The 21136-nt window shown below is 52.1% G+C and overlaps 1 protein-coding gene across 1 annotated transcript; it reads left to right on the forward strand.

Moving 5' to 3' along the window:
* Positions 1–1691: 1691 nt before the first annotated feature.
* HPS4 (Hermansky-Pudlak syndrome 4 protein) lies at positions 1692–20599 on the forward strand. The gene is made up of 10 exons (XM_037235398.1): positions 1692–1875; positions 5086–5344; positions 7459–7695; positions 9557–9651; positions 11470–11536; positions 12230–12370; positions 12792–12971; positions 13104–13769; positions 14861–15081; positions 17400–20599. The coding sequence occupies exons 1-10, from the start codon at positions 1859–1861 to the stop codon at positions 17569–17571; spliced, it is 2055 nt and encodes a 684-aa protein (XP_037091293.1). The 5' UTR covers positions 1692–1858; the 3' UTR covers positions 17572–20599.
* Positions 20600–21136: the final 537 nt, after the last annotated feature.

Genomic DNA, 21136 nt, shown 5'->3' on the forward strand with positions numbered 1-21136 from the left:
CGGATCAGGAACGAAATCGGGTCTTGCGTTCAGGGCGGTTCCCTCAGCACCTTGCACGGGCGCTTCCTGCCGTCGGCTTTGCTGCAATGAACAATATTTAAAAAAAAAAAAACGTTTTCACCATCAAGGAGGAAGTCACGAGTGCTCCCTGATCAACGTAACTGCTCATCCGACACGGCATTCTTGTCCCGGACTGCCGATTTGGACCATGGCGATTGTTATGCGCACTGCTTGACGTTTAGCCCTTGTTCATAGATATAACGAATACCTGCACGACACAATGTATGTAATCGCAAAGGGATCTTCCAACGATAATATAAAAGCCAATGCTAATTGTGATGAATGGCGCTTTCATCGAACTGTAGCGGACTGTTCTGGTTACCGCTGTCGGCGACAAAAATCCGCCGGCCGCCACAGTTGGCGATGGTGACGTCACACGTGACAGCGTCGGCGAGCTGGACGGTCGGCGCGTTGACACGCCGCTGTGCTCACGGCCCGACCGTCACATTCAGCGATGACGACGCTGCCCGTCACAGTCACGAACAGAAGCATGAACATTCGTATATACATATACATTATGCACATGCACCTGGTTCTTGAGCATCGGTGCTGCCGGATTCACTGCCCGGTACTACCCGGTGGCCGATGCCGCAGATTTGCTGCCCAGCGATTTCCGGTGGCCGGTGCTGCTGCATTCGCTCCCGGTGTTGCCTGATGCTGTCGGATCGGTGCTGACTCACGCCTGTATATTGCTGACTTACAAAACGCCAGGCTGAAATGGTACGATATTTTACGTTGATGGAAGAGGGCGTGCAACCTTGAATCTGTAATTTACATCGTCTTCACCCAGGAGCGTGTAGTGCAGCAAAATACCCGGGCACCGCTACCGGACGGTGGTGCCAGGCAGGTGGTTGAACGTCCGCCGCCCTTAGGTCCTGAGGCACCCGAATGGCCCCTCGGAACGGTCTGGCTTAAGGGCATGAGAGCCGGAAAGGATGGACAGATGTCATATTAAGGGGTTCCAGCCCGCACGCCATGGTGACAATTGGGGGCCCCTGATTCGACGAGGACTTCTTTGATCAGACGCTACGAGTACCAAACATTCGGCTCCGTGTCGGTCTGGGCCTGAGGGCCCATTTTCCAAGCAGGGACACAGCCGGGTCCCGCGAGTTACATTGGTAGAGACCCAAGTCAATGATGGGCCCAAAATGCCTAACAAGGGGTCCTTGGCAAGGTGCTTCGAGGCGTGTTATCATTTAGCCAGGGCCCACCCAGACTGTCCATGTATCTATACTATAGTTTCTGCACACCATGTGAAGCTAGTAACCACCAGCTTAGCTTTTAACGTCAATACTTGTTGCCGTGGTCAGCAATGTTCGTGAATGAGCTGGTACGTCTAGGTGCTCATTTTTCAAGATGTGTGGAAGCTTTTGCATTGCTGTGTACGGCATGTTGCGCTCCGTAGCCACTTCGCGAAATGGCCTCGGAGGTTGTTATTGCCAGCATGCTCAGATGCTTCCATGCCATACGTCCTACCGCGCCGTGAGGACAAGTGCTCATCTCCAGTTCGCTCCTTGGACATCCACGTCGTGCACTATGGCCCACCGGCCACCAAAACCCAAATTACGTCACAGCCACCGTGCGGTCGTTGCCGCTAAATTGCCATGTCACACCTTTTCGGGCCGCAGCGCTACGCTCGTTTACATAACATTGCGTCAAAGGGATTAAGGTTAGGATCAAGGTTAATGTTTGTTAGGATCAAAGGATCGAAGTATCAGGGTCAAGGAGGAGGATGTCCTGAAGATCACCACATGCCTGCAGATGGCTTAGCACAGGGTACTTGAGAACAATAAGCAAAATGGAGAAGATTCTAAGGTGGGTATGTCGCTGTATGTTGTGACTGGAACTATGGTGGTTGAGCACACTTCCTTCAAATCAGCGAATTTACGTGCAGAAGTGCGCATCAGATTAGGTGCCCCCGCTCTCACCTGGGTGCATAGCCAGCGTTCAGGTACTGGAGGGTTTGGGCAAGGTAGCCAGGCCAACTGCAGCTGGGGTGGGTGGATTGCAGTGGTACCCTCTATATATATATACAAAAGCTAGAAGGTGTTGGTGTGGTATGCTGCTTAGTCATATGTCAGGGACACTCATGCTATTGTACAGTCAATGTTGTCCTTTTGTTGTTAGTTACATCTCACCAGTAGCCATTCTCACCAGTGTAATACATCAAACTCACAGAGTAAATACTTGTGATGGTACACAAGTTGTTACTCATCACTGATCTCCATCATTGGTGCCTTTTAGGTACCTTTCATCACTTAAACAGTTTTGGGTTTGGCCTAAAGAGCATAAATGGTGGGCTGAAAACCAAATAAGAGGAGTTAAGACCATAATGATGATTGTGAATAATGGTAGAGAACTTGGCTAACAATTAAAAAAAGCCCATTCAACCAAAGCCAATTGAAATGCTTAGCCTTAACCCTTGGTTCATCTGGTCAAAGTGAAATCCAAACCTAATGGGACACTGCCTTAGCACCCCTGGGATCTTTGGGGAGGGAAGACCTAAATAAAACAAACTGACAGTTAATCCCATGCATCACAATACACTGTATATCATCCTGTACACAGTATACTACATAATATACCAAACTGTTCACATAGTTTGATTGGTAAATATTACCTGCTTGTATAGAAGCTCTCATAGTTTTATATTAGGAATGGAATCAGGTGTTGAGATCTGGACATTGCAAAATTTCAGTCTCACCTTACAAATGCCACTGTTTTTATACTTGTTTCAAGGGGTGCCACTAGTTAAGTGTTAGTGTAGTGGTTGGTACATGTGTGGTCTGCATTATGCTCAACCATTGCACACATTTGGGAAACCAGAGGTACCGGGTTTGATTCCCTTCCTGCAGTTGTGCATCTGCAGTCTGCTTTAACTGCTGCTTAACCCCTATCGGGTCAGGAAATCGGAGGACAGGCTCAGTTCGTTGTGGTGCCTGCCCTTTGTGCTCAGGTGGGAGGCAGGTGACAGTGTCATATAGTTCCAGCCGCAGAGTGAGTTGTGAAGTCCAAGTTCCAAATCAATGATGCACATTTCAAAGTTTTCATATCACAATTTTTGATGCCATTGGGCCATGATTTTGTCATATGGCCTTTGGTTGTCTGGGCCTTCATCACAGACTTACCTAGTGTTTAGGGACTGTCAGCATGTACATGTGCAGCATGTTGATTGTTTTGGAGTCACCTTTGTTCTCTCTAACCCTTGGCCTTTGGGCCAGGTCTTTGGTGGGTTTGTAAATGTTACTGTCTTGACAGGGATTCCCTTGTCCGTCAAAAACACTGGTCATCCCTGGATGTGAAGAGCATTTGTGTGGCATTGGGTCACTTCTGACCTTGGTGTGCCTTGGAGGCCTTGGTATGTTTTCACAGCTAATTCTAGTTCTGTTTGGAAGGCTTTTTAAGTGCCTTTCACTCTCTTGGCCATGGTTGGGATTTTCTTGACAGCCAGAGTTTCTCTGGACCTTTTCAAACCTTTTGATTGCTCCAAAAGCCCTTGGCCAACATGGATGAAAGGGCCCTTCCTGGGCCTCAGTATTCAGATGTTTTTGCAAGAGACCCTGAAAGCGCCAGCAGTGGCCCTATAGCTATGTTTGGATTTTTGACCACATAGACCCCCTCAGGTTGCAAGCTTTGCAGTCTCTTGACCTCCCTGAATTCTTGGTGATTGCGGGCACTTTCACCAATTGATTGCAACTAAGGTCTTTGGTTACTTCTGAAGCTGCTCTTCAAGCGGCTTCATAGGTTTCAGTGTTGGAAATGGTAATAAACTGACATGATCCGAGTGGTTTCGTCCTCTGCGACCGCGTGCTTTCGCGCCTCATGAGGCCACTTCAGCCAGTACAAAGGATTAATGCAGCATGCTTGCCCGTCAGTCGGATTTTGGTTAGCGGACGCGTGATATGTGCTCTGTTGCACTTGCCTGCCTGACGAACCGAACCGGAGCAGGGCTGGCCTGGCCGCGACTGGCGACCGCGTGGATGGCTTACAGGAGCGGCCGCCGCACCGCACGCCTCGGGAGTTGGAAGGCTTCTGGTTGAAATCAGAGCAATGTCTGTCGAATTTGTCCAGTATGGTGCGTGCATATCCGAAGAAGAAGGGATCATAAAGTTGGTGATATAGTGGTAAAGTATCATGCAAGCTCTGGGCGGGAGCAAGGTGTTCAGCGGTGTTGAGCGCCATGTGGTATATTTCATGCAACCTTAAGGCCAAGACATCAGGTAGCCCGTCGGCTTATGCGCCGTCGTGTTCACAACGTTTTCTCCCGCGGCGCTCGTATTGCAATTTTGTGTGCATTATGTTCCTTTTCATATTCTTTTTTTCTCCATATTCCCTAGGAATGTGCCAAATATTTTCCCATGCGTTTAGCTAGGATGCATGCTCCACAGAGCTTACTTGTGTTTTTTAATGCCAAGTTACCCATTCAGGCATGAGGCTCCAATTTAACAGATGATTTTCCATTAATAAGGTTGTTTAACGTGTTAACGCGATGGCGTACCTCCAGTAGCAAAATAATTTTGACCTTGGTTCATGCCATGCATGCCGAGAAGGGATCATTTGTTTCACAAAATTGTATGCCGTGGTCAACCTGTGCGGGGTTGATCCTCCCTGATGTTTGTGCATGTGGTGTCCAGTGAGATCGTTATCTCTGGGAGACATGCCAGCGGCTTTCGGACAACACATCGACCAACATGCTCTCGACAAGGGCTGTTAGCAATAAATCATAACCCATTTGTTTTAATGATACAGTGCAGTATCTGAAATCCTATAAAAATATGTATTGGTATGTGTTCAGCTGCTTGCCCTGCACCTTCACCCCCCCCCCCCCTCCCACTCAAGTTCATCACAGTTCAAAGTGCCCTGGGGGTGCCTTTTACCTGAGACGGCGTTTTAGGTGTGTGGATATCATTTTATACATGTGCATCTATGTTAACTCGTGGAATGTATTCATGAAACTTCACATCAGTCGGTCGGGATAAAGCGGGATTGAACGCAATCCTGCATAATAATGCTGCACATTTGCAGATTCGGTCGCATGGTGTTCATCTACGACACCGAATGCTGTCAACATGAGGCGGACGACCCAACGGAGGCTATTTGCTTCCTGCATCCCGGCGAAGAGGACGAAGAGGAGGCGGGCGCCGTGCGCAGCGACGCATTGCACCTGGTCTGCCAGCTCATGGGCACTGCCCTTTTCGCGGAGCGCAACATGGCCTCGTTGCCCGTGCGCATCCGATTGCACCACGGCGAGTTCGTGCTGCACAGGGAAGGTCGCTTCATATGGGTAAGTTGTAGGGTGGGTCGCCAGCTCGTCCTGCACAAGGAAGGCCGCTTCATGTTAGTGAGTTTTGGGGTGGGTCGTCCGCTCGTCCTGCGAAGAGAAGGCCGCTTAAATGTGTGTAAGTTGTTGGGTGGGTCGTGAGTTCGTGGTGCGCAGGGAAGGCCGCTTAATGGGGGTTAGTTGTAGGATGGGTCGTGAGCTCGTGCTACACAGGGAAGGTCGTTTCATGTTGGTAAGTTGTAGGGTCGTGTTGGTGGGTCGTAAGTTGGTGCCGCACAGGGAAGGCCTCTTCATGTGGGTAAGTTGTAGGGTGGGTCGTCAGAAGTAAACATGCTGCAACAAAAACTTGATCGCTGAATTGATTGTAAATAACAAGTAACTTTCGTGAGCGCAGGCGTTCGATTTAGGCTATTCCTTTTTTGGGACCGAGAAAATTAATCATCTGTTTCATCATGGTTTTTAGACAGGAAGCTAGGAATATGCCATTCTTGTATAACCCCTTGAAATACATCGGTCAGCTGCATTTGCTCACGATTAATTCGTGTTTGGTAAGTTTAAGGCAAGGTAGCATGCTGAACAAACTGGGCTGTAATAGGAAAACGACAAAATTGACAGTATAACCGTACAACAGGACTTGTCAGAGGCGATCAGTCGAATCTGTGGACGAAAAGCACCAGGACGGATATAAGAAACAGCTCAACGCTCTAGGGATACAAAGCACTGCACACACGGCATACCTACGCAGATGTGGTAGGCCCTTCAAAGGAGAAGCCGCCCTCTGTCGATCACACTGCAAGAGCACAGAAAGGCTCCGGCGTGGTGCCCTGGGGCCTGGTGTGACAAAAACGTGCATGGTCGGGGGGCGACCACCACCCAGGATCGAATGAGATGACCCGCGCCGACGGAGAGCAGCACTGGGAAGTTTGAATGATCAAGGAGGCTGCACACATGCCAGTGGGTTGCAACCCCATCAGTTTGTTGACGCGTGGCTTACAGAACAGTGTGCGTCCAAAGAGTCCTACTGAGGACTCAATAACCCCTTCCGGTTACCGGAAGCTGGCCGAAACCTTGTGTAGCAAACACATACGGTGAAGACGATAGTCCAAATGGTTATTCCATCCGTGATTCTAACGTTTGGTCTCAATCCTTCCTTAAAACTTGGGTCGATGCTCCTGAATGCAAAATCAGCGGTTCATTGCTCCTGAGCGTTGTTCTGGAGAAGTTGAGGTACCAGGGAGGGTCTAACTGACAATACTCTATCGGGTGTTATGCCATGTCATGGACCCGGGTAGCAAACCGGCATGGACGTGCTAAACAATCTGACTGAATTTGACAAATGACGTTACCAGAACATAGTTAGATATTTACCTTCTGTGACCCATCAGTGCACAGCGCGACAGCTAGCAACGAATAGACAACATTCATTCTCCTGTCAATCCACTATCTCATGCGGAATCTGCGCGAGAGGACGTTCCCAGCTACTTGTCCAAAAACTGAAAAAAAAAACAGAAACTTCTGTTTGCTGAGATGCGCAAGAGTGAATGCTTAAATCAGAAACCTTTCTACCGATGAGTTGCTAGTTTTTTGCAACCAATTACGTGTACCGCTTTTGTTGGGGCACCTTAGTATACAATTTACCCTAGTAAATATCCGGCCAGTGGTGGTGCAGTGGTGGCAATGCGCTGTGAACGCCTTCGCTGTATTATTGTAATCTAAAAGGCGAACGTCGGCGTTATTTGGACTTCGGTTTTTACCACCATCATGTTCCGAGAGATGTAATGTCTCGTGGCTAAAACGCCTAAATCTGCCAATCTGTAAATCTGCAAATCCGCAAATCTCGCACAGTTATGCCTGTGCCGGCGTGAAAACATATTTTGCGAAGTCTGCTACACGTTCTTTTGCTGTGAAGACAAGTGTGGATATAGATGTGGGTGTGGACGTGGATGCGTACGTGGTGTGTGGTTGTCTGGGTGCGTGCATATATGGGTGTGTGTGTAGGGGGGGAGTGTCTGAGTGTGCGCTTGGGGTAATGCGTGTACGCGTGCATCGGTCGGTCCATGCCTCCACCCGTCCATCTGTCGGTGAGGCCTCTGACCGACCAGTCGGCGTGCCCTCAGGCCATGCACACCTCGAGCGAGGACGAGACGTACGTGACGCGGCGCCAGCTGGCGATGGCGCGCCAGGTGCTGCAGCTGCTGCACGGCGGCCTGGCGGAGCTGCTGGCGTCGGCGGCCGACCGGGCGGCGCTGCGGCGGCGACTGCGGCGCACCCTGTGTCCCCTGATGACCGGCACGAGGCCACGGCCGCCGCTCGAGCGCATCTTCGACGCCCTGCCTCGCCTCGACTGGGCCAAAGTGGGTCACAGTACTAGCACTCACTGTCTGGGCTGGTCGTGCTGGGATTTGTCATTGAGGGCTCTACGACTGCTGCGATGCAACCGCGACACCGACTATTTTCGTCTTTGTGCGGCCAAGGTTGGCTGAGGGCTGCAGGCGCTAAACCTAGTGCGGCGGCCTACTTGTCCCCAGTAATAGACCCCGGTGTAGTCGTGATTTTTATCGATGCGAGCTATGAGCTGGTGGACCATCACGACCAAATAAGCTCCGAGTAGAGGCAGTCATTTTTCTGTGCCTAGTGCTTTGTATTGTAGTGGGCGATGGCAGTGCGCTCCCGATTATTTCAAGAACTTCTGACGTCTCATTCATTATGCACGTCTAGGCTGGGGCTGACCCAACATCAGATCTTAGGCGAGTCAAAGACCATTGCGGGAGGGGGAGGGGGCACGATCCGAGTTCGACGTCAGTTGCTGTAAAAGCAGGCAAAAGTATGGCAATTTGAGGCGTTTCCCACCGCCTTTTAAGTTTGTTTTTGTACTCTGTGTTCTTCCTCGGATCCGCCCCTGTGTCCAGGCTCGTTTTTATTTGACGGAAACGTAACAAGTGAATTGGCTTTCGTCGGCTGGAGTAAGTGATCTTATTGGTTATGGGCGGCCTTTTCACGGACGTAACGGCGATTGTGTCATATTTCGTCGGCGAATCGGTGACTAAGATGCGTTTTGACCCCGCTGCATATCTCTCCGTTCGGATGATAATTAGAGTTTGAGTAATCTGTTGTAGTATTGCCTGTAATGATTGGTATAGCGTAATAACGAACGATTTTGTATTTACATTTTTTGACTAATGCTGTGTAGGAATCCTTGCGCACCATCTGTTCGTGAGATTTCCCGAGCCTTGGTCCTCTTGGCCGATCTTTGAGTTCAGTATGAGCGCATTTATATCATGATTAGTTCGATAACTAGACAACACATTTATGCTGACAATCGGGTAAGTGCTCAAGAATACGGAACATAGTGAGCCTTCCACATTTCACCAGGTTATGCCTCATCCCGGTATATATTTCCATTATCGTCTCACCCCAGTAGGATGGATGCGATCCCCCACAACATTATTTTGTTTACCAGCCCAAGAAGAGCCCGTTTTGCTTGCACGTTTTTTTTTTCTCACACAGCTGCGCAAATCTAAGCCAGGTAGTACCCATAACTTACGTCACCTGCAGTAATGTGGTGGTCAGCGCGGGAATGTCCGTCTAATCCTGTATAAATGGCCGGGATTAACGCCCTTCGCTCCATCAGTACGGCCAGAATTGTATGTATCTGCCAATTTTTCAGGCTACGATCATATACTTGCATTAGATATACTTGCATAGGCTCTGGAGCTATGTTACAGCTCCTGCGCGTTCGTAAAGTAAGTTCAGTTTGCTTGTTGTCTGCACATTTATTTCTTTACACTCATCACCGACGACACTTTTTCTACGTACTCTGCCCACATTGTTAATGCTGAGCTCCGAGCGGTGTACCAGACACTTCACGCTGCACATATGCTCTGAATGACAATATATTCACCATAGTGGAAGGTGTGTGGTCCTATTGTGGACCATAATGTGAAACGGCGCCGGCGAAAGTCTTCGTTCGATCGACGATGCAGCCGGAAGTTATGTGGCCGAGGTCCGGAGGTCCGCGAAGCACACCATTCTCTCCCCGCCTGGACTCAGTCTGAAAGTGGTCATGAAGGCTCACGCTGTGTCTAAAACAATCCATTTTCCTAAATACCTCCAGTAATGCTGCACCAGAATGAGTGCAGTAACGGCCACCACAGTACCAGGTCGATTCACAGGAATAGCGACCGGCTCATGTGTTTGTCGTCATGCTGCCCTCAGAAGGACGACTTCATTGGGCAGCAGCTGTCTGAGGTGCAGACGGCGGCTTCGGCAGTAGCCGGCGTTCTTGCCTGCATTGTCTGCTGGGATGGACAGTAAGCTCGCTTCTACTCGGACTTACCAGTGACCTATAGATGCGGCCTGCGCGGCCCATGACACTGAGAAGCACTAGGGGGGGGGGGGGGGGATACAATCTGATTAGCACCGGCTAGCACTAACCAATTTAGGCTGGAATGTTTGCCGCCTTTCAAAAATGAACATGCTCATCAAACAGCTATGGTGACGTGGTGTCTTGTCGACACTCACCAGTGCCATGTTTTCAAAAGGATTTGTTGCCGAGCTGTCCGTTCTGCCGGCCGGATGCTGGTTGCGCCCCCGTGCGCCCCCTGTCGGTGCGCAGGTGCACGCGGCCTGCCCAACAGCAGTGTTTGCAGTCAGTGATCACAGACGTTGAAAACTGACATCTCGAAAAGTGTCGTGTTTCCAATTAAACTTAGCTCCATTCCCCCCCCCCCCCCCCCGCCTGACGTGGGTCACAACACCAAAATTGAGCCATGTGAACAGAGGCGTACGCAAGGGCCTAGCGGCGTAGCCAGGCGATAGACTTTTTAGGACTTTGTCCTTCCTCTGAAGCTGACGGAGTTGGAGGACCTGTGGCCGAAGACACTTGTACTTGTGGACAGTTGAAGATGTCCATATTGATTCTTAAACATCAAAACCAGTCCCTTGATATATTAAAATAGGACCCCGAGCTTAAAAATGTTTCTGAACATGAAAGCAAGGCTCCTATAGTGATGAAATGGTGCCCACGTGGCTGAAATGGTCGCGTATTCTGGGATAGGACTCGCTCCTGGCGAAGTCGTGTCTACGCCGCTGTGCGGGCCTGTACCTCTCCCTCAGCAAATGTGGGATCCGTGGGAATGAAGCAAAGTAAAGTGAAGTTAAGTGAAGTTAAGTATGCGAACATCAAGTAAAGGGAAGCGATCGGAAGGAGTCTAAGTGTGTGTCTCGAGAGAGTATAAACTGTAAGGGTTTTCCGTCCATCCTAGTCCGTCACGTCAAAATGTCGTCCCAAAGCGTGACAAAATGGCTGTTTGGATCCTCCCCGCAGTGTGAAAGAGGATGATGGTTCTTAAACACTTATGGCTCTGTCCAGGTGGAGTTCGTATCTGATCTCAATTGTTACGTGACGAAATCGGCCGGTTCGAAATCATAGCATACCGGTCGCTTAACTTGACATGGCTTAACTGAAGGGTGTCGAAATGTCAAGGGACGAGAACGCATTAGTTCACAAACCAGCATGGTGCCATGTCGATTGTCGGAGGCCCCAAAGAAAGCACAAGAGAAGTGTCGTGAAAGATGTGTAATGCTCCATGTACATGAGGGAAGACTTTTGATTGACCTCCATGGCGACTCCTGTTACCACCTTCGGTGAATTCGGCATCCATCGTTACGAAAATATTTAGGCGTGTCCATGTGTCATAATTACGATTTTCCGGACAAGTGCAGGATTTCAATGTCATTTATCGTGAATTTGGACGTCCTATTTACCAGAGAGTTGTGTATGTGCAGCTGAGCATTTTGACCTTGTTCGAATGCGTAAGTCAAGCTGTAGTAACGTGCCAAACTACTATTGCATCAAAGTTCTGCGCCCAGTGACCTTGAACTCTGGGACCTGTTTGTTGGGAACCTGTTTTAGAGAACCAGCTAGCGCCCCTCATCACTTGCTCACCAAGAATCTGATATGTTATGCTGTCATAGTTTGATTCAAAGGCTGCTCTTTGAAAGTATGTCTGAACGCTGTTGGGATCCTTTCACGTCATAAATGACATGTTTCTGCTCAGTCCGATTACAGCTGACTTGGTTGGGTTCCGTTTTTGGTACGCTTTGCTGACCCTATGCGTATTTTTTAGGGTCATATCAAGTGAATACATCGAAGAGATCGCCCAGGTTCTGGTTTTCATTCATTGGCTACCAGAGGTAGGTGACGCACTCTCTGTGGAGGAAATTGGTTCAAAGTGCGGCGTGACACGCCAACGTTGTGGCCATTATGGCTGTGGTTTAGTTATGGATAAGCCGGTTGGTAAAAGGAGGTAACGAACGCCTATACTTTGCCGGAAAGGTTGACTAAACGCTGTGTTGGGGAGTGACAGTAGTGAACGGATGTCCCTTTGTTGCAGCGCATGACACGAATATGGAGTCATTTTCGCATTTTTCCTGTGCTGATTTTGTTTCCTTGAGGGAGAGTGCCCACCGAACTGATGCCCAGGTACTTGCTACGTTTGTGCGCGCGCAGTTCTTTGTGTTTCCGTGACTGATATTGTACGTGTGAGGGAGGGACGGAGGGTTCGGTTATTGACAGAATGCTTTGTGTTTCCGTGAATGATATTGTACGTGTGAGGGAGGGACGGAGGGTTCGGTTCGTGACAGAATGCTTTGTGTTTCCGTGAATGATATTGTACGTGTGAGGGAGGGACGGAGGGTTCGGTTCGTGACAGAATGCTTTGTGTTTCCGTGAATGATATTGTACGTGTGAGGGAGGGACGGAGGGTTCGGTTCGTGACAGAATGCTTTGTGTTTCCGTGAATGATACTGTACGTGTGAGGGAGGGACGGAGGGTTCGGTTCGTGACAGAATGCTTTGCCGCCGGTTGGCGGCGTTGGTCGGCGACAGGACGCGTTCGCGCTGGTGGACGTCGACTTTGTCTTGCCGCCGGCCACCATGCTGGCCGCTGTGCACGTCCCTAGTCAGGCGTACCGCACGCTGCAGAAGAAGGCGGAGCCGATGTGGAAGAACAGCGGGCCGCGCGCCAAGGTGACGGGGCGTCGACTGACGGGGTCGGGAGTGCTGGCCATGCCGCTGACAGTGTCCGAACCACTACACCGCCAGCGACGGCGTAATTGTTAGCTGATGAACCTGTTCAGAGCTGTTCAGAGCTAGACCGTGAGACGGTCTGGAGCTCCTGCCATCCCTAAGCGGTGGTGGATCAGGCGAATGCAGCGAACACCGATGTATTTGTTTGCGGCGACGGCGTGTTATGCTCCCTTACTTTGAATAACCCATGCCTTCTAATGACTTGTGGTCTGCGTCAGTACCCACTGTGACAGCTTCTTTGTCACGTCGTGTGTGTCTCGGTTAAGGAACTTGCCCAAGTCAGTGGCCATTTTGCTATTGCCCGCCTGTGTTCTGTGTTCTACGTCGGCCTGCATGCTGAGCTTCGACGGTCTGTTGGCAGCGGGCGTCTTTGCCCACGGCATCGAGTGACGTGGCGCCTCTGGACGTGATCGAGGAGCGGCCGGAGGGGGTGGCCGAAGCGGCCCGTCACACGGCCTCGCATAGCAGCTCTACGCAGGACGGCGCCGACGTCAGGGGGATCCGACCGAACGGCGGTCGACGCCGCCGGCGCCGCGCCGCCCCGCCGACACCGACGCCCGAGCCGCCGGAACAGCCGACGCCGGCGTCGGTCGAGACTGGGGGCGCCGCCGCCGGCGAGCCGGCTGACTCGCCGCGCGCCGTGCGCCGTCTCATCGGCGCTCTGGCGCTGCAGGCACTCTCGGCTGAGTGCGCGCGCGCCGAGCCGACGGCGCCGCCGCGGGTGGACGACATCCCGGTGCGGCGGCTGCGCCGACTGCCGCGGCAGCGCTCCAGCCGGCCGCGGCGCAGCCTCTCCGATCTGGACGTGCCCGAGCCGTTCTCCAACCTGGCCTACCTGAAGTGCAAACAGCCGGACCTGTACCGAGACGAGCTGCGCAAGCTGCAGGCGCGGCTGCGTGACAACCAGCCGACCTTCACGGCCGTGCCGGCCAACCCGTACAGCTTCGGCATCCCGCGCTCCAACCGGCTCTACACGCCGCGGCCAGGCGGCGCGCCGGCGCCCCGCACCTCTCCGCTGCCTTCGCTGGGCCGCACTCTCTCGTGGCGACCGTGGCGCGCAGACGGCGCCGGCTACGCCTCTGAGAGCGCGCGGCCGGTGGGCCTGGCGCGTGGACCGCGGCGGCGCTTCTTCAGCGACGGAGAGGAGGGTGGCTGGCGGCCGCGGCAGCTGGCCCAGCTGGTGAGCGAGGTCGGCCAGTGCTCCCCGGCCGCGCCGCAGCCGCAGCCGCCCCACCGCACTACGCCGGCCACGCTTTATGTCAAGGTCTGCGGCAAGCTGAAGTGTTACGTCATTGTTGAGCAGGACAAGGAGATTCTGCGTGACGTTGTAGAGGTGCTGGTAAGTCCAGAGGCGTCAGAGAACGCACAGATGTGTGACCGATGGCTGCTAGCTATCAAGCTAGATGTCGTTTGTCGACACGCGGTTGTAATCTTCTTCTGGTCGCTCGTTCGATGTCTTTGAAACTGCTGGTTGCGCTCTTTCTTAGCAGTTTTCTGAGCTCAGGTTGAGGCCTGCGTGGAAGACCGATGTTCTTTAAATAACCTCAAATGAGCCGGGTGTCATGTCACTTCGTTCAAACCAGTGTGACATGTGGAGGCCAAAGCACGTGGTGTGCTGGTGACAATGTTCACTTTGTCAGTATCTACTCAGCGCGTGGTGATTTGAGTAGATGTCTTTTACCTTTGCATTCCTCCACGTGACTCGAAACGTCCGTGGCCTCTGAAGGTAAAGCTGCCGCGAGGCAGATTTGCAGATTTGCCAAGCGGAAAACTCTGAAGGCAGATTTGCCAAGCGGAAAACCGCGGGGTGTGAGTGCACTCTCCAATTTTGGTGAAGATTTGATAACTTTTGGGTGTAAGCTGATGAATCTGTATGCATTTTTGGAGGTCAAACCAATGTTGACCTTCCGCCGTGCCCGACATCCTCTTACCCCATTGCCCCATTGCAGTCCCAGTTTATTGCACCGCTAACCCCATCGCTCCATTGCAGTTCTAGTTTATTGCACCATGTTTGCTGTTGTCGGGTAGTATACAATGCGATGTGACGTCTGATATTTTTAAAGGCACCGCTGTTCTCCTTACCCATTTGTGCTGGATGGGGAATGGCCGTCATTGAGGCTTTAAGACGCACTCAGCTGAGCTGAGGCTTTATGGCGTCGCCTGCCTCTCGCCCCGACAGGAGAGGCGTGAACTGCGAGGAATTGAACTCCGTGCCTCTGGCCTCCCAAACGCACAGTGAAAACACTGCACTACCGGCACCTCCAGTTGGGAGTTGACCGCCTGCGATGAGCCACATGTGAAACGTCATAGCCCCCTCCCCCCTCCACTGGCTTGGCTGCCAGTTGTCTTCCTCACACGGTGGTCCGCTGTGAGGCGCTGTGCCAGCTGCGCTCCGGGAGCAGCCAGCTGCATGAGCTGATGCTGTTGCAGGAGCGCACCACGGGCCGCGGTCTGCAGGAGCTGGAGTGCATGCTGCGCAGCTACCGCACCATCCCGTCCTTCCACGGGCAGCACTACAGCTACGCGGCGTGCAAGCCCTACGCCGGCGGCCGGTCGGTGGAGACGGAGGGTGCCGCTTACCTGGACGGCCGCCTGCTGCAGATGGTGCACGCGGATCTGGTGGCGGACCGGCTCACCGACTGTAGGATCAGGTCAGTGCATGTCTTAACGGCTCACCGACTGTAGGATCAGGTCAGTACAAGTCTTAACGGCTCACTGGCTGAAGGATTAGGTCAGTACGGGTCTTACCGGCTCACCGACTGTAGGATCAGGTCAGTGCAGGTCTTATCGGCTCACTGACTGAAAGATTGCAGAGCTGCGCGCAATCGAATAGCGGTCGTTTGGTATCGCAAATTTAGATATACATTTTACGGTCACTGACCTACGGCAGGTCAAAGCCAGGCCATGGATTTAGCAAACGCAATATTTGGAGAATTCTTCAATTTGATGCAACGACGGAGTGTTGGATGAAGCCACACATATCTGTGATAGTTTCCAAGGCGACGCGACTAATGAATGATCAAATTCCAATGACCTAGGGCTAGGCACAAAGGTCAGGCCTAAGCCAAAACCGTCCTGTGTTGTCACTCTAAGAGCGTACTGCATGGGGTAGTTTCTGGTGCTCATTTTAAATTTATTGATAATAGGGACCGCATGACACATCTTCCATGGACTTCTTAAGTATCAGAGAAGGTTACTGATCTAAAATGACCTCGGTCAACATTTTGTTTTAGGGGCATAATGCTTAGATTAATCCTTGACGCTTGTTCAAATGCAAAAATCAAAGCAGCCTTGCATGATTTTGATCGCCATGACCTCTGAAAGGTCACACAAGATAACTTACCTAAAATGAGTGCCAGTGACCTTTTCCTTAGAACAGGTATCTAGGTTTACGGTGGTTGCATGAGAGGGGCTGGGGGCACTTTGGATACCAATCTGGAGTTTGACTACAGGCCATCGCACCCTGTGAATATGGTGTCCCTGGCTTTCTTAGCTTTTGTCTTAGCTCTTGGCTTAGCTTTCTTTCTTAGCTCTTTCTCTTTATCTGCGATCTCAGGGGGGTCGAATTGACCCTTCACACGAGCGACGGCTATTAACCGAAGGGTTGCCGGCCACCCGGGCGCATGTTAATGCCAAATGTTCCACACTCGTCATATTTTTCTTGGTAAATTTACTATTCTTTAATGCTCTTCGGCTAAGCGTTTCTTACAACCAGTCACATAGGTTTTGAGTGTGGACTTGTCGGCAGATCAAAATGTTTTGGGCTCTTTTTAGTAATATTGGGCTTGAGCGATTGCCACCGTAATACTTACCAGCAAGGTGTATTGTAGCCAAATTTATCTGAAGTTCTTATTTATATCGTTCTAGTCTTACATGGTGTGCATCCAAAACGTGATCGTATGGTGGTTCGGAGAATTGAGTTGAATGGTCATTACAAAAGAGTCGAAGGCCACTGTGAGATAACAGCGTCAGATCAGCGAATCTCCGACCGGCACTGACTGTGGAGTTCGACGAGTGCAGGTCAGGTCCCGACACCTCTGGATCCGAGGTGTCCGGGCGCCCAGAATAGTGCGCTGCTGTGACAGACGGCCGGGCCGTCCCGGGCCGCCGCAGCCGGGCGTTGGCCGGTTGGAGCGATCGACGAGCGGCCTGTGTCAATGGCGATCCGGATAAAGCCCGCGGACGCCAGTCACGGACGTTTTTTACCGACTGCGTCATGCTCGGGGTTGTATTGGAGCAGTCATCTGCCCGGTTTTCAAGTTGGCACCCAACTCTGTCTTGCAGGGTTGCGGCTGTGCTGACGCGTGGCGCGAAAGAAAGCACGTGCGCTGTGCTCGTCCACGGTACCTACCCCATGTGACCACACAATCGATCTGGGCATGGCTTAACTCAACTGGAAGGTGTGGTGGGCAGGGGGGGGGGGGGGTAATGGCCGGGTTATTGGGAACAGCGGCTTCCACTGGAGTGCCCGGGCTTTAATTTGTTTGTGCCTTGAACCCTGAGTGCCACTGTGACAATCGTAGTCGCTTGTGATCTATTATAAAATGCACGCAACGACGTACACGGCGTTTCATATTATTCCCCAAATCACTCCGTAGAACGTGCGCTACGGTCACATGCACAAGATCGTGTGCTCGAACGTGTTTCCCGCTTGGAGTGTCGTCGACCGACACTAACCAGGGTGTGTAAGCTGGGTACGGGTGACGCTTCACGGATTGGGAGAAGTGTATCAGCAAGATGACAGCCACGCTGTTGGAAGGATCAGGTCAGGATGTTAGAAGGAGCAGGCCAGCACGCGCTATGCTGACACCGTTGGCCGAATCAGGTTGCCACAGATGATCCCAGTCAGCGGATGGCAGGATCGCTGGACGTCAGAGGGTTGACGGCTGACCGTGCGTGCTCGTGTGGCATTCAGTGCTTGCCGCGGGCAGACCGGAGCGTGTCCGTGACCGTGCCGCCGCCCCGGCAGGACGCCGACGGACGTACTGCTGGCGGAGCGCAGCGGCCAGCTGGAGACCTACTACCAGCAGCAGACGTCCGGCCACCAGCACGGCCTGCCCGTGGTCAACGGGCCGCTGTCGCGCCTCGGCGACCGCGCCCGCAAACGGCTCGGCAAGAACCACGGCCTGATGCTGGGCTGACCGGCGCAGTCCGGGGCCGGCGGCCGGCCGCCCAGCTGGTGAAGCAATCGGCCTGATGCTGGGCTGACCGGTACAGCCTGGGGTCGGTGGCCAGCCGCCCAGCTGGCGAACTGATCGGCCGCGTGTCTGAGCTCAGGCGCCCAGTGGACTGCTGACGCGTGGCCAGGCGGCCTTAACGCGTCAATGCCTTCCTTTTTTGCGGTGGACGGTGAGCGTGTGACGACACTGCAGTTTGCACTGGGGGAAGCTGTAGCCCGTTTTTATGTTTAACAACGCTTGTTCTGTCTGGCCTTCATGTGACTATCTGGCCTGACATCACGAGGTATCTGAACAGAAGCTCCAATGGGAGACAGATACAAAGGCCAGAGAGCAAAGGTAAATGGTAATATATGCCAAACTGGCATGTGTCAAACAGCAAAGTCTTAATCGATAAAAAAACACCAGGCATAACTCTTGAAACACAAAACCGTCAACGGAGAAAAAGCGACATGGGTTAAAATTTAAAAAAAACGATAGCCAAAATTAATGCGCGACTTCGAGGACAAAACAAACATGTAAAGGGGCAAAAGAGCATGGCCGCTGGGGAGATCCACGTGGGACAGTGGCAGATGTGTCCCCAAGGTGGGACCTTGCGTAGGTACCCGTACGGTACTGCGGGCGCCGCTGTGCAATGTTTTGAGCCCCCAATTCATCACTACACCTCAGAACGTCTGTTTATCCCTCTTCCGACCGACCAAAGCCCTATATGCGTCCATGCCCTGGGTATAGGCATAGCCATAGGTGGGGTACGTGAGTTGCAGGGCCCAGTATCGAGGACGATATTGTCATGGAACTCCGAAGGAAGGCAAAGGGCTTACGGATTTGTGCGGGCAAGACAGTATTGGAGCTGCGAAGTGACGTTCTGATCCCAGTATGTTGGAGAGTTATCAGTGCCATATATCTTGTTATGTAGACGAAGGAACTCGTTTACCGCACGTGACAATAATGTGACCATGCATGCCATATATAATAGTTTACCCATGACATGACCAAAGCACGCCCAGCTTACTATGGGTGGGTGGAGCGTCGGGGTTTGACGCTTCACACGTAGCTGGGGAAGAAATCAGGAACGTCCAGTCACCCACCACCGCCGCCGAGCTTAGTTCTGCTGATGGAAGAGAGAAAAAGTAGCATCCACGTATGGCAATGGCAGGGCCGCTGCCCTTGCGACCAACGACGTGTGTGACTGGTGTTGGTGCGGCCCCTTCAGAGAGGTCGTCATTTACCTCTCGGTATGACACGGTATCACCTCCGGCTGTGTGATGCTCCACACACGCCGCTATGTGCCTGGTCGCCGTTTACCTCTCGGTATGACACGGTATCACCTCTGGCTGTGTGATGCTCCACACACGCCGCCATGCGGCTGGTCGCCGTTTACCTATCGGTATGACACGGTATGACCCGTGGCCGTGTGATGATCCACACACACCGCCATGTGGCTGGTCGCCGTTTACCTCTCGGTATGACACGGTATAACCTCTGGCTGTGTGATGCTCCACACGCGCCGCCATGTGGCTGGTCGCCGTTTACCTCCTGGTATGACACGGTATGACCCCTGGCCGTGTGATGCTCCACACGCGCCGCCATGTGGCTGGCCCGCGTTGGTGTACGAGAGCGCGTTCGGCCACTGCAGAGAGGCAAGAGCGGGATCAATTTTGATACAGTTTCTGAGTGGGTTTTGCGCTCGCACCACAATGTTATATGCGTGAAAGCCATTGGATTGTGTGATCCTCTGCTGTGTTCTGATATTATTCTGCTGTAATTGATGACAGGGTAAGAACTAGGTAACCTTTGTCGCTCGAATTGTGGGTTTCATATGGGATCATTTCCTTTTAAAGCAGAACGATGGTACTTAAACACGAAATACCTTTATCATATGTTTATGGGCTTCATTCAGTATGGTGGCAGACACGTGTGGAAACACATTATAAATGTAAGACTCTGTTTTGGGTCAGGGGCTGTGTCTAAGGCCATGTAGCCGGGGAGGGTCATCTGGTCCGAAAAGGTGGTAACATCCATGTCTCCGGTTTTGATCACTAATCCGCTGTTGAATCCAGGTTCATCACGCAATATAAGTTAAATTGTATGTGGGATGTGGGGGTTAGGGGATGGTACCAAAATGCTCTGCAGCGGGAGTTGTGAGCGCCAAAAAGCAGTTCACGCGCATCGAACCTGCAACAGACTTTTGTCAGTGCGATTCATGGGCCAATTTGTAGCGAGCTAGGAGGGAGTTTTGTGTCCTTATGTCGAGTCCTTGGCACATTCCGCCCGGTCGGTAGGCGAGAGGGGTAGATACCATGCACACGCGACAATGTTTAGACCATGAACACGAAATTATCGGGAGTGCTGTACATCTGTGCACAGCCGCGCATGCTTACAGTGCATCACCGGAACACATTTTGAAGCGGTTTGTACGGAGTCATGTCAGGTGACTGAGCTCTGGCGTCATCCCAGAACGCCGCAGAACCATGGCAGTTTGTTGTTCTTTGACAAGAAATTAGTCCGCCACTGCTCTCGAGTGTCTTCTTGTGTTTCTGCCTGGAAGAAAATGTGCTTCCTCCCCTCGCCACTTGTTAAAGGTTGTTTGGTGGTCCGATTAATGAAAGCTATTTCCCTTTAAATTCAAGCTCGTAGTAGTCACTAGGCTGTTACCATCTGTAGTAACATGTTCCGACCACACCAGATGGCGTCAGGTCAACAGCTGATTTCAGGCAGAAATCTGACATGTATCAATCTCCCACATCCGTGCCGAACCATACCGGCTACCCTTTCGGTGATTCGGTGGCGCCACCCGACTCTGTGGGTGACTAGGTTCATGACGCATCACACTGCCTGTTCCGGTCCTGACCGTGGTTAAAAGCGCGTGATTTTAAGGATGCCCATTGTGCATATTCAGCTGTGTACGGTACCCACTGTGTGTGCATATGTTGGACACATATTCAAATGTCCCATCACGTCATACTGATCCGCTGGAATAAAAGAAGTCGCGTCTGCTGCTCCTCGTGTCTTCAGAAAACGAAACACTTCATCAACGTCCAACTGAGATGAAGACGATACAAAGCGAAACCGATGGCGGTAATGCGTAAACGTTGGTCACACAGGCTGGCCAACGGAAGAGGCGCACGCAGCGCATCCAACGGCAGTACCGCGAACTGACAGAGGGCACCGATCAGCTGAGAGCTGGCACAGCACCAGCTTCCAAACGCTTCCAGCTTCCATCTTCCCCACAACAGGAGGACGGTGACCGACGGGTATTCAACTAAACTTATGAATCATCTGACACATAATAATTAAACGAAGCTCAGACTATAAGGAAGGACAGCCGTACACTCGCGCATGAAGACAGGCCAGGGTCACAATTGTACGGTGAAAAGTGTTGGGCGGATCGCGACCACCTATACTGGGAATGGCGTTTTCGGTCGCGTCGGTCGCATTCATGAGTTCAAGCCATCAAACATCGCATAAGGGCCTGGATCGGTTTTGCTCGACGCATCGCTTCCACCACCCAGCACCACCCTCCCGCTGT

The sequence above is a fragment of the Pollicipes pollicipes genome, unplaced genomic scaffold (genome assembly GCF_011947565.3).
Source record: "Pollicipes pollicipes isolate AB1234 unplaced genomic scaffold, Ppol_2.1 Scaffold_7261;HRSCAF=8764_pilon_pilon_pilon, whole genome shotgun sequence".
In the NCBI taxonomy this organism is placed as follows: Eukaryota; Metazoa; Arthropoda; class Thecostraca; order Pollicipedomorpha; family Pollicipedidae; genus Pollicipes; species Pollicipes pollicipes.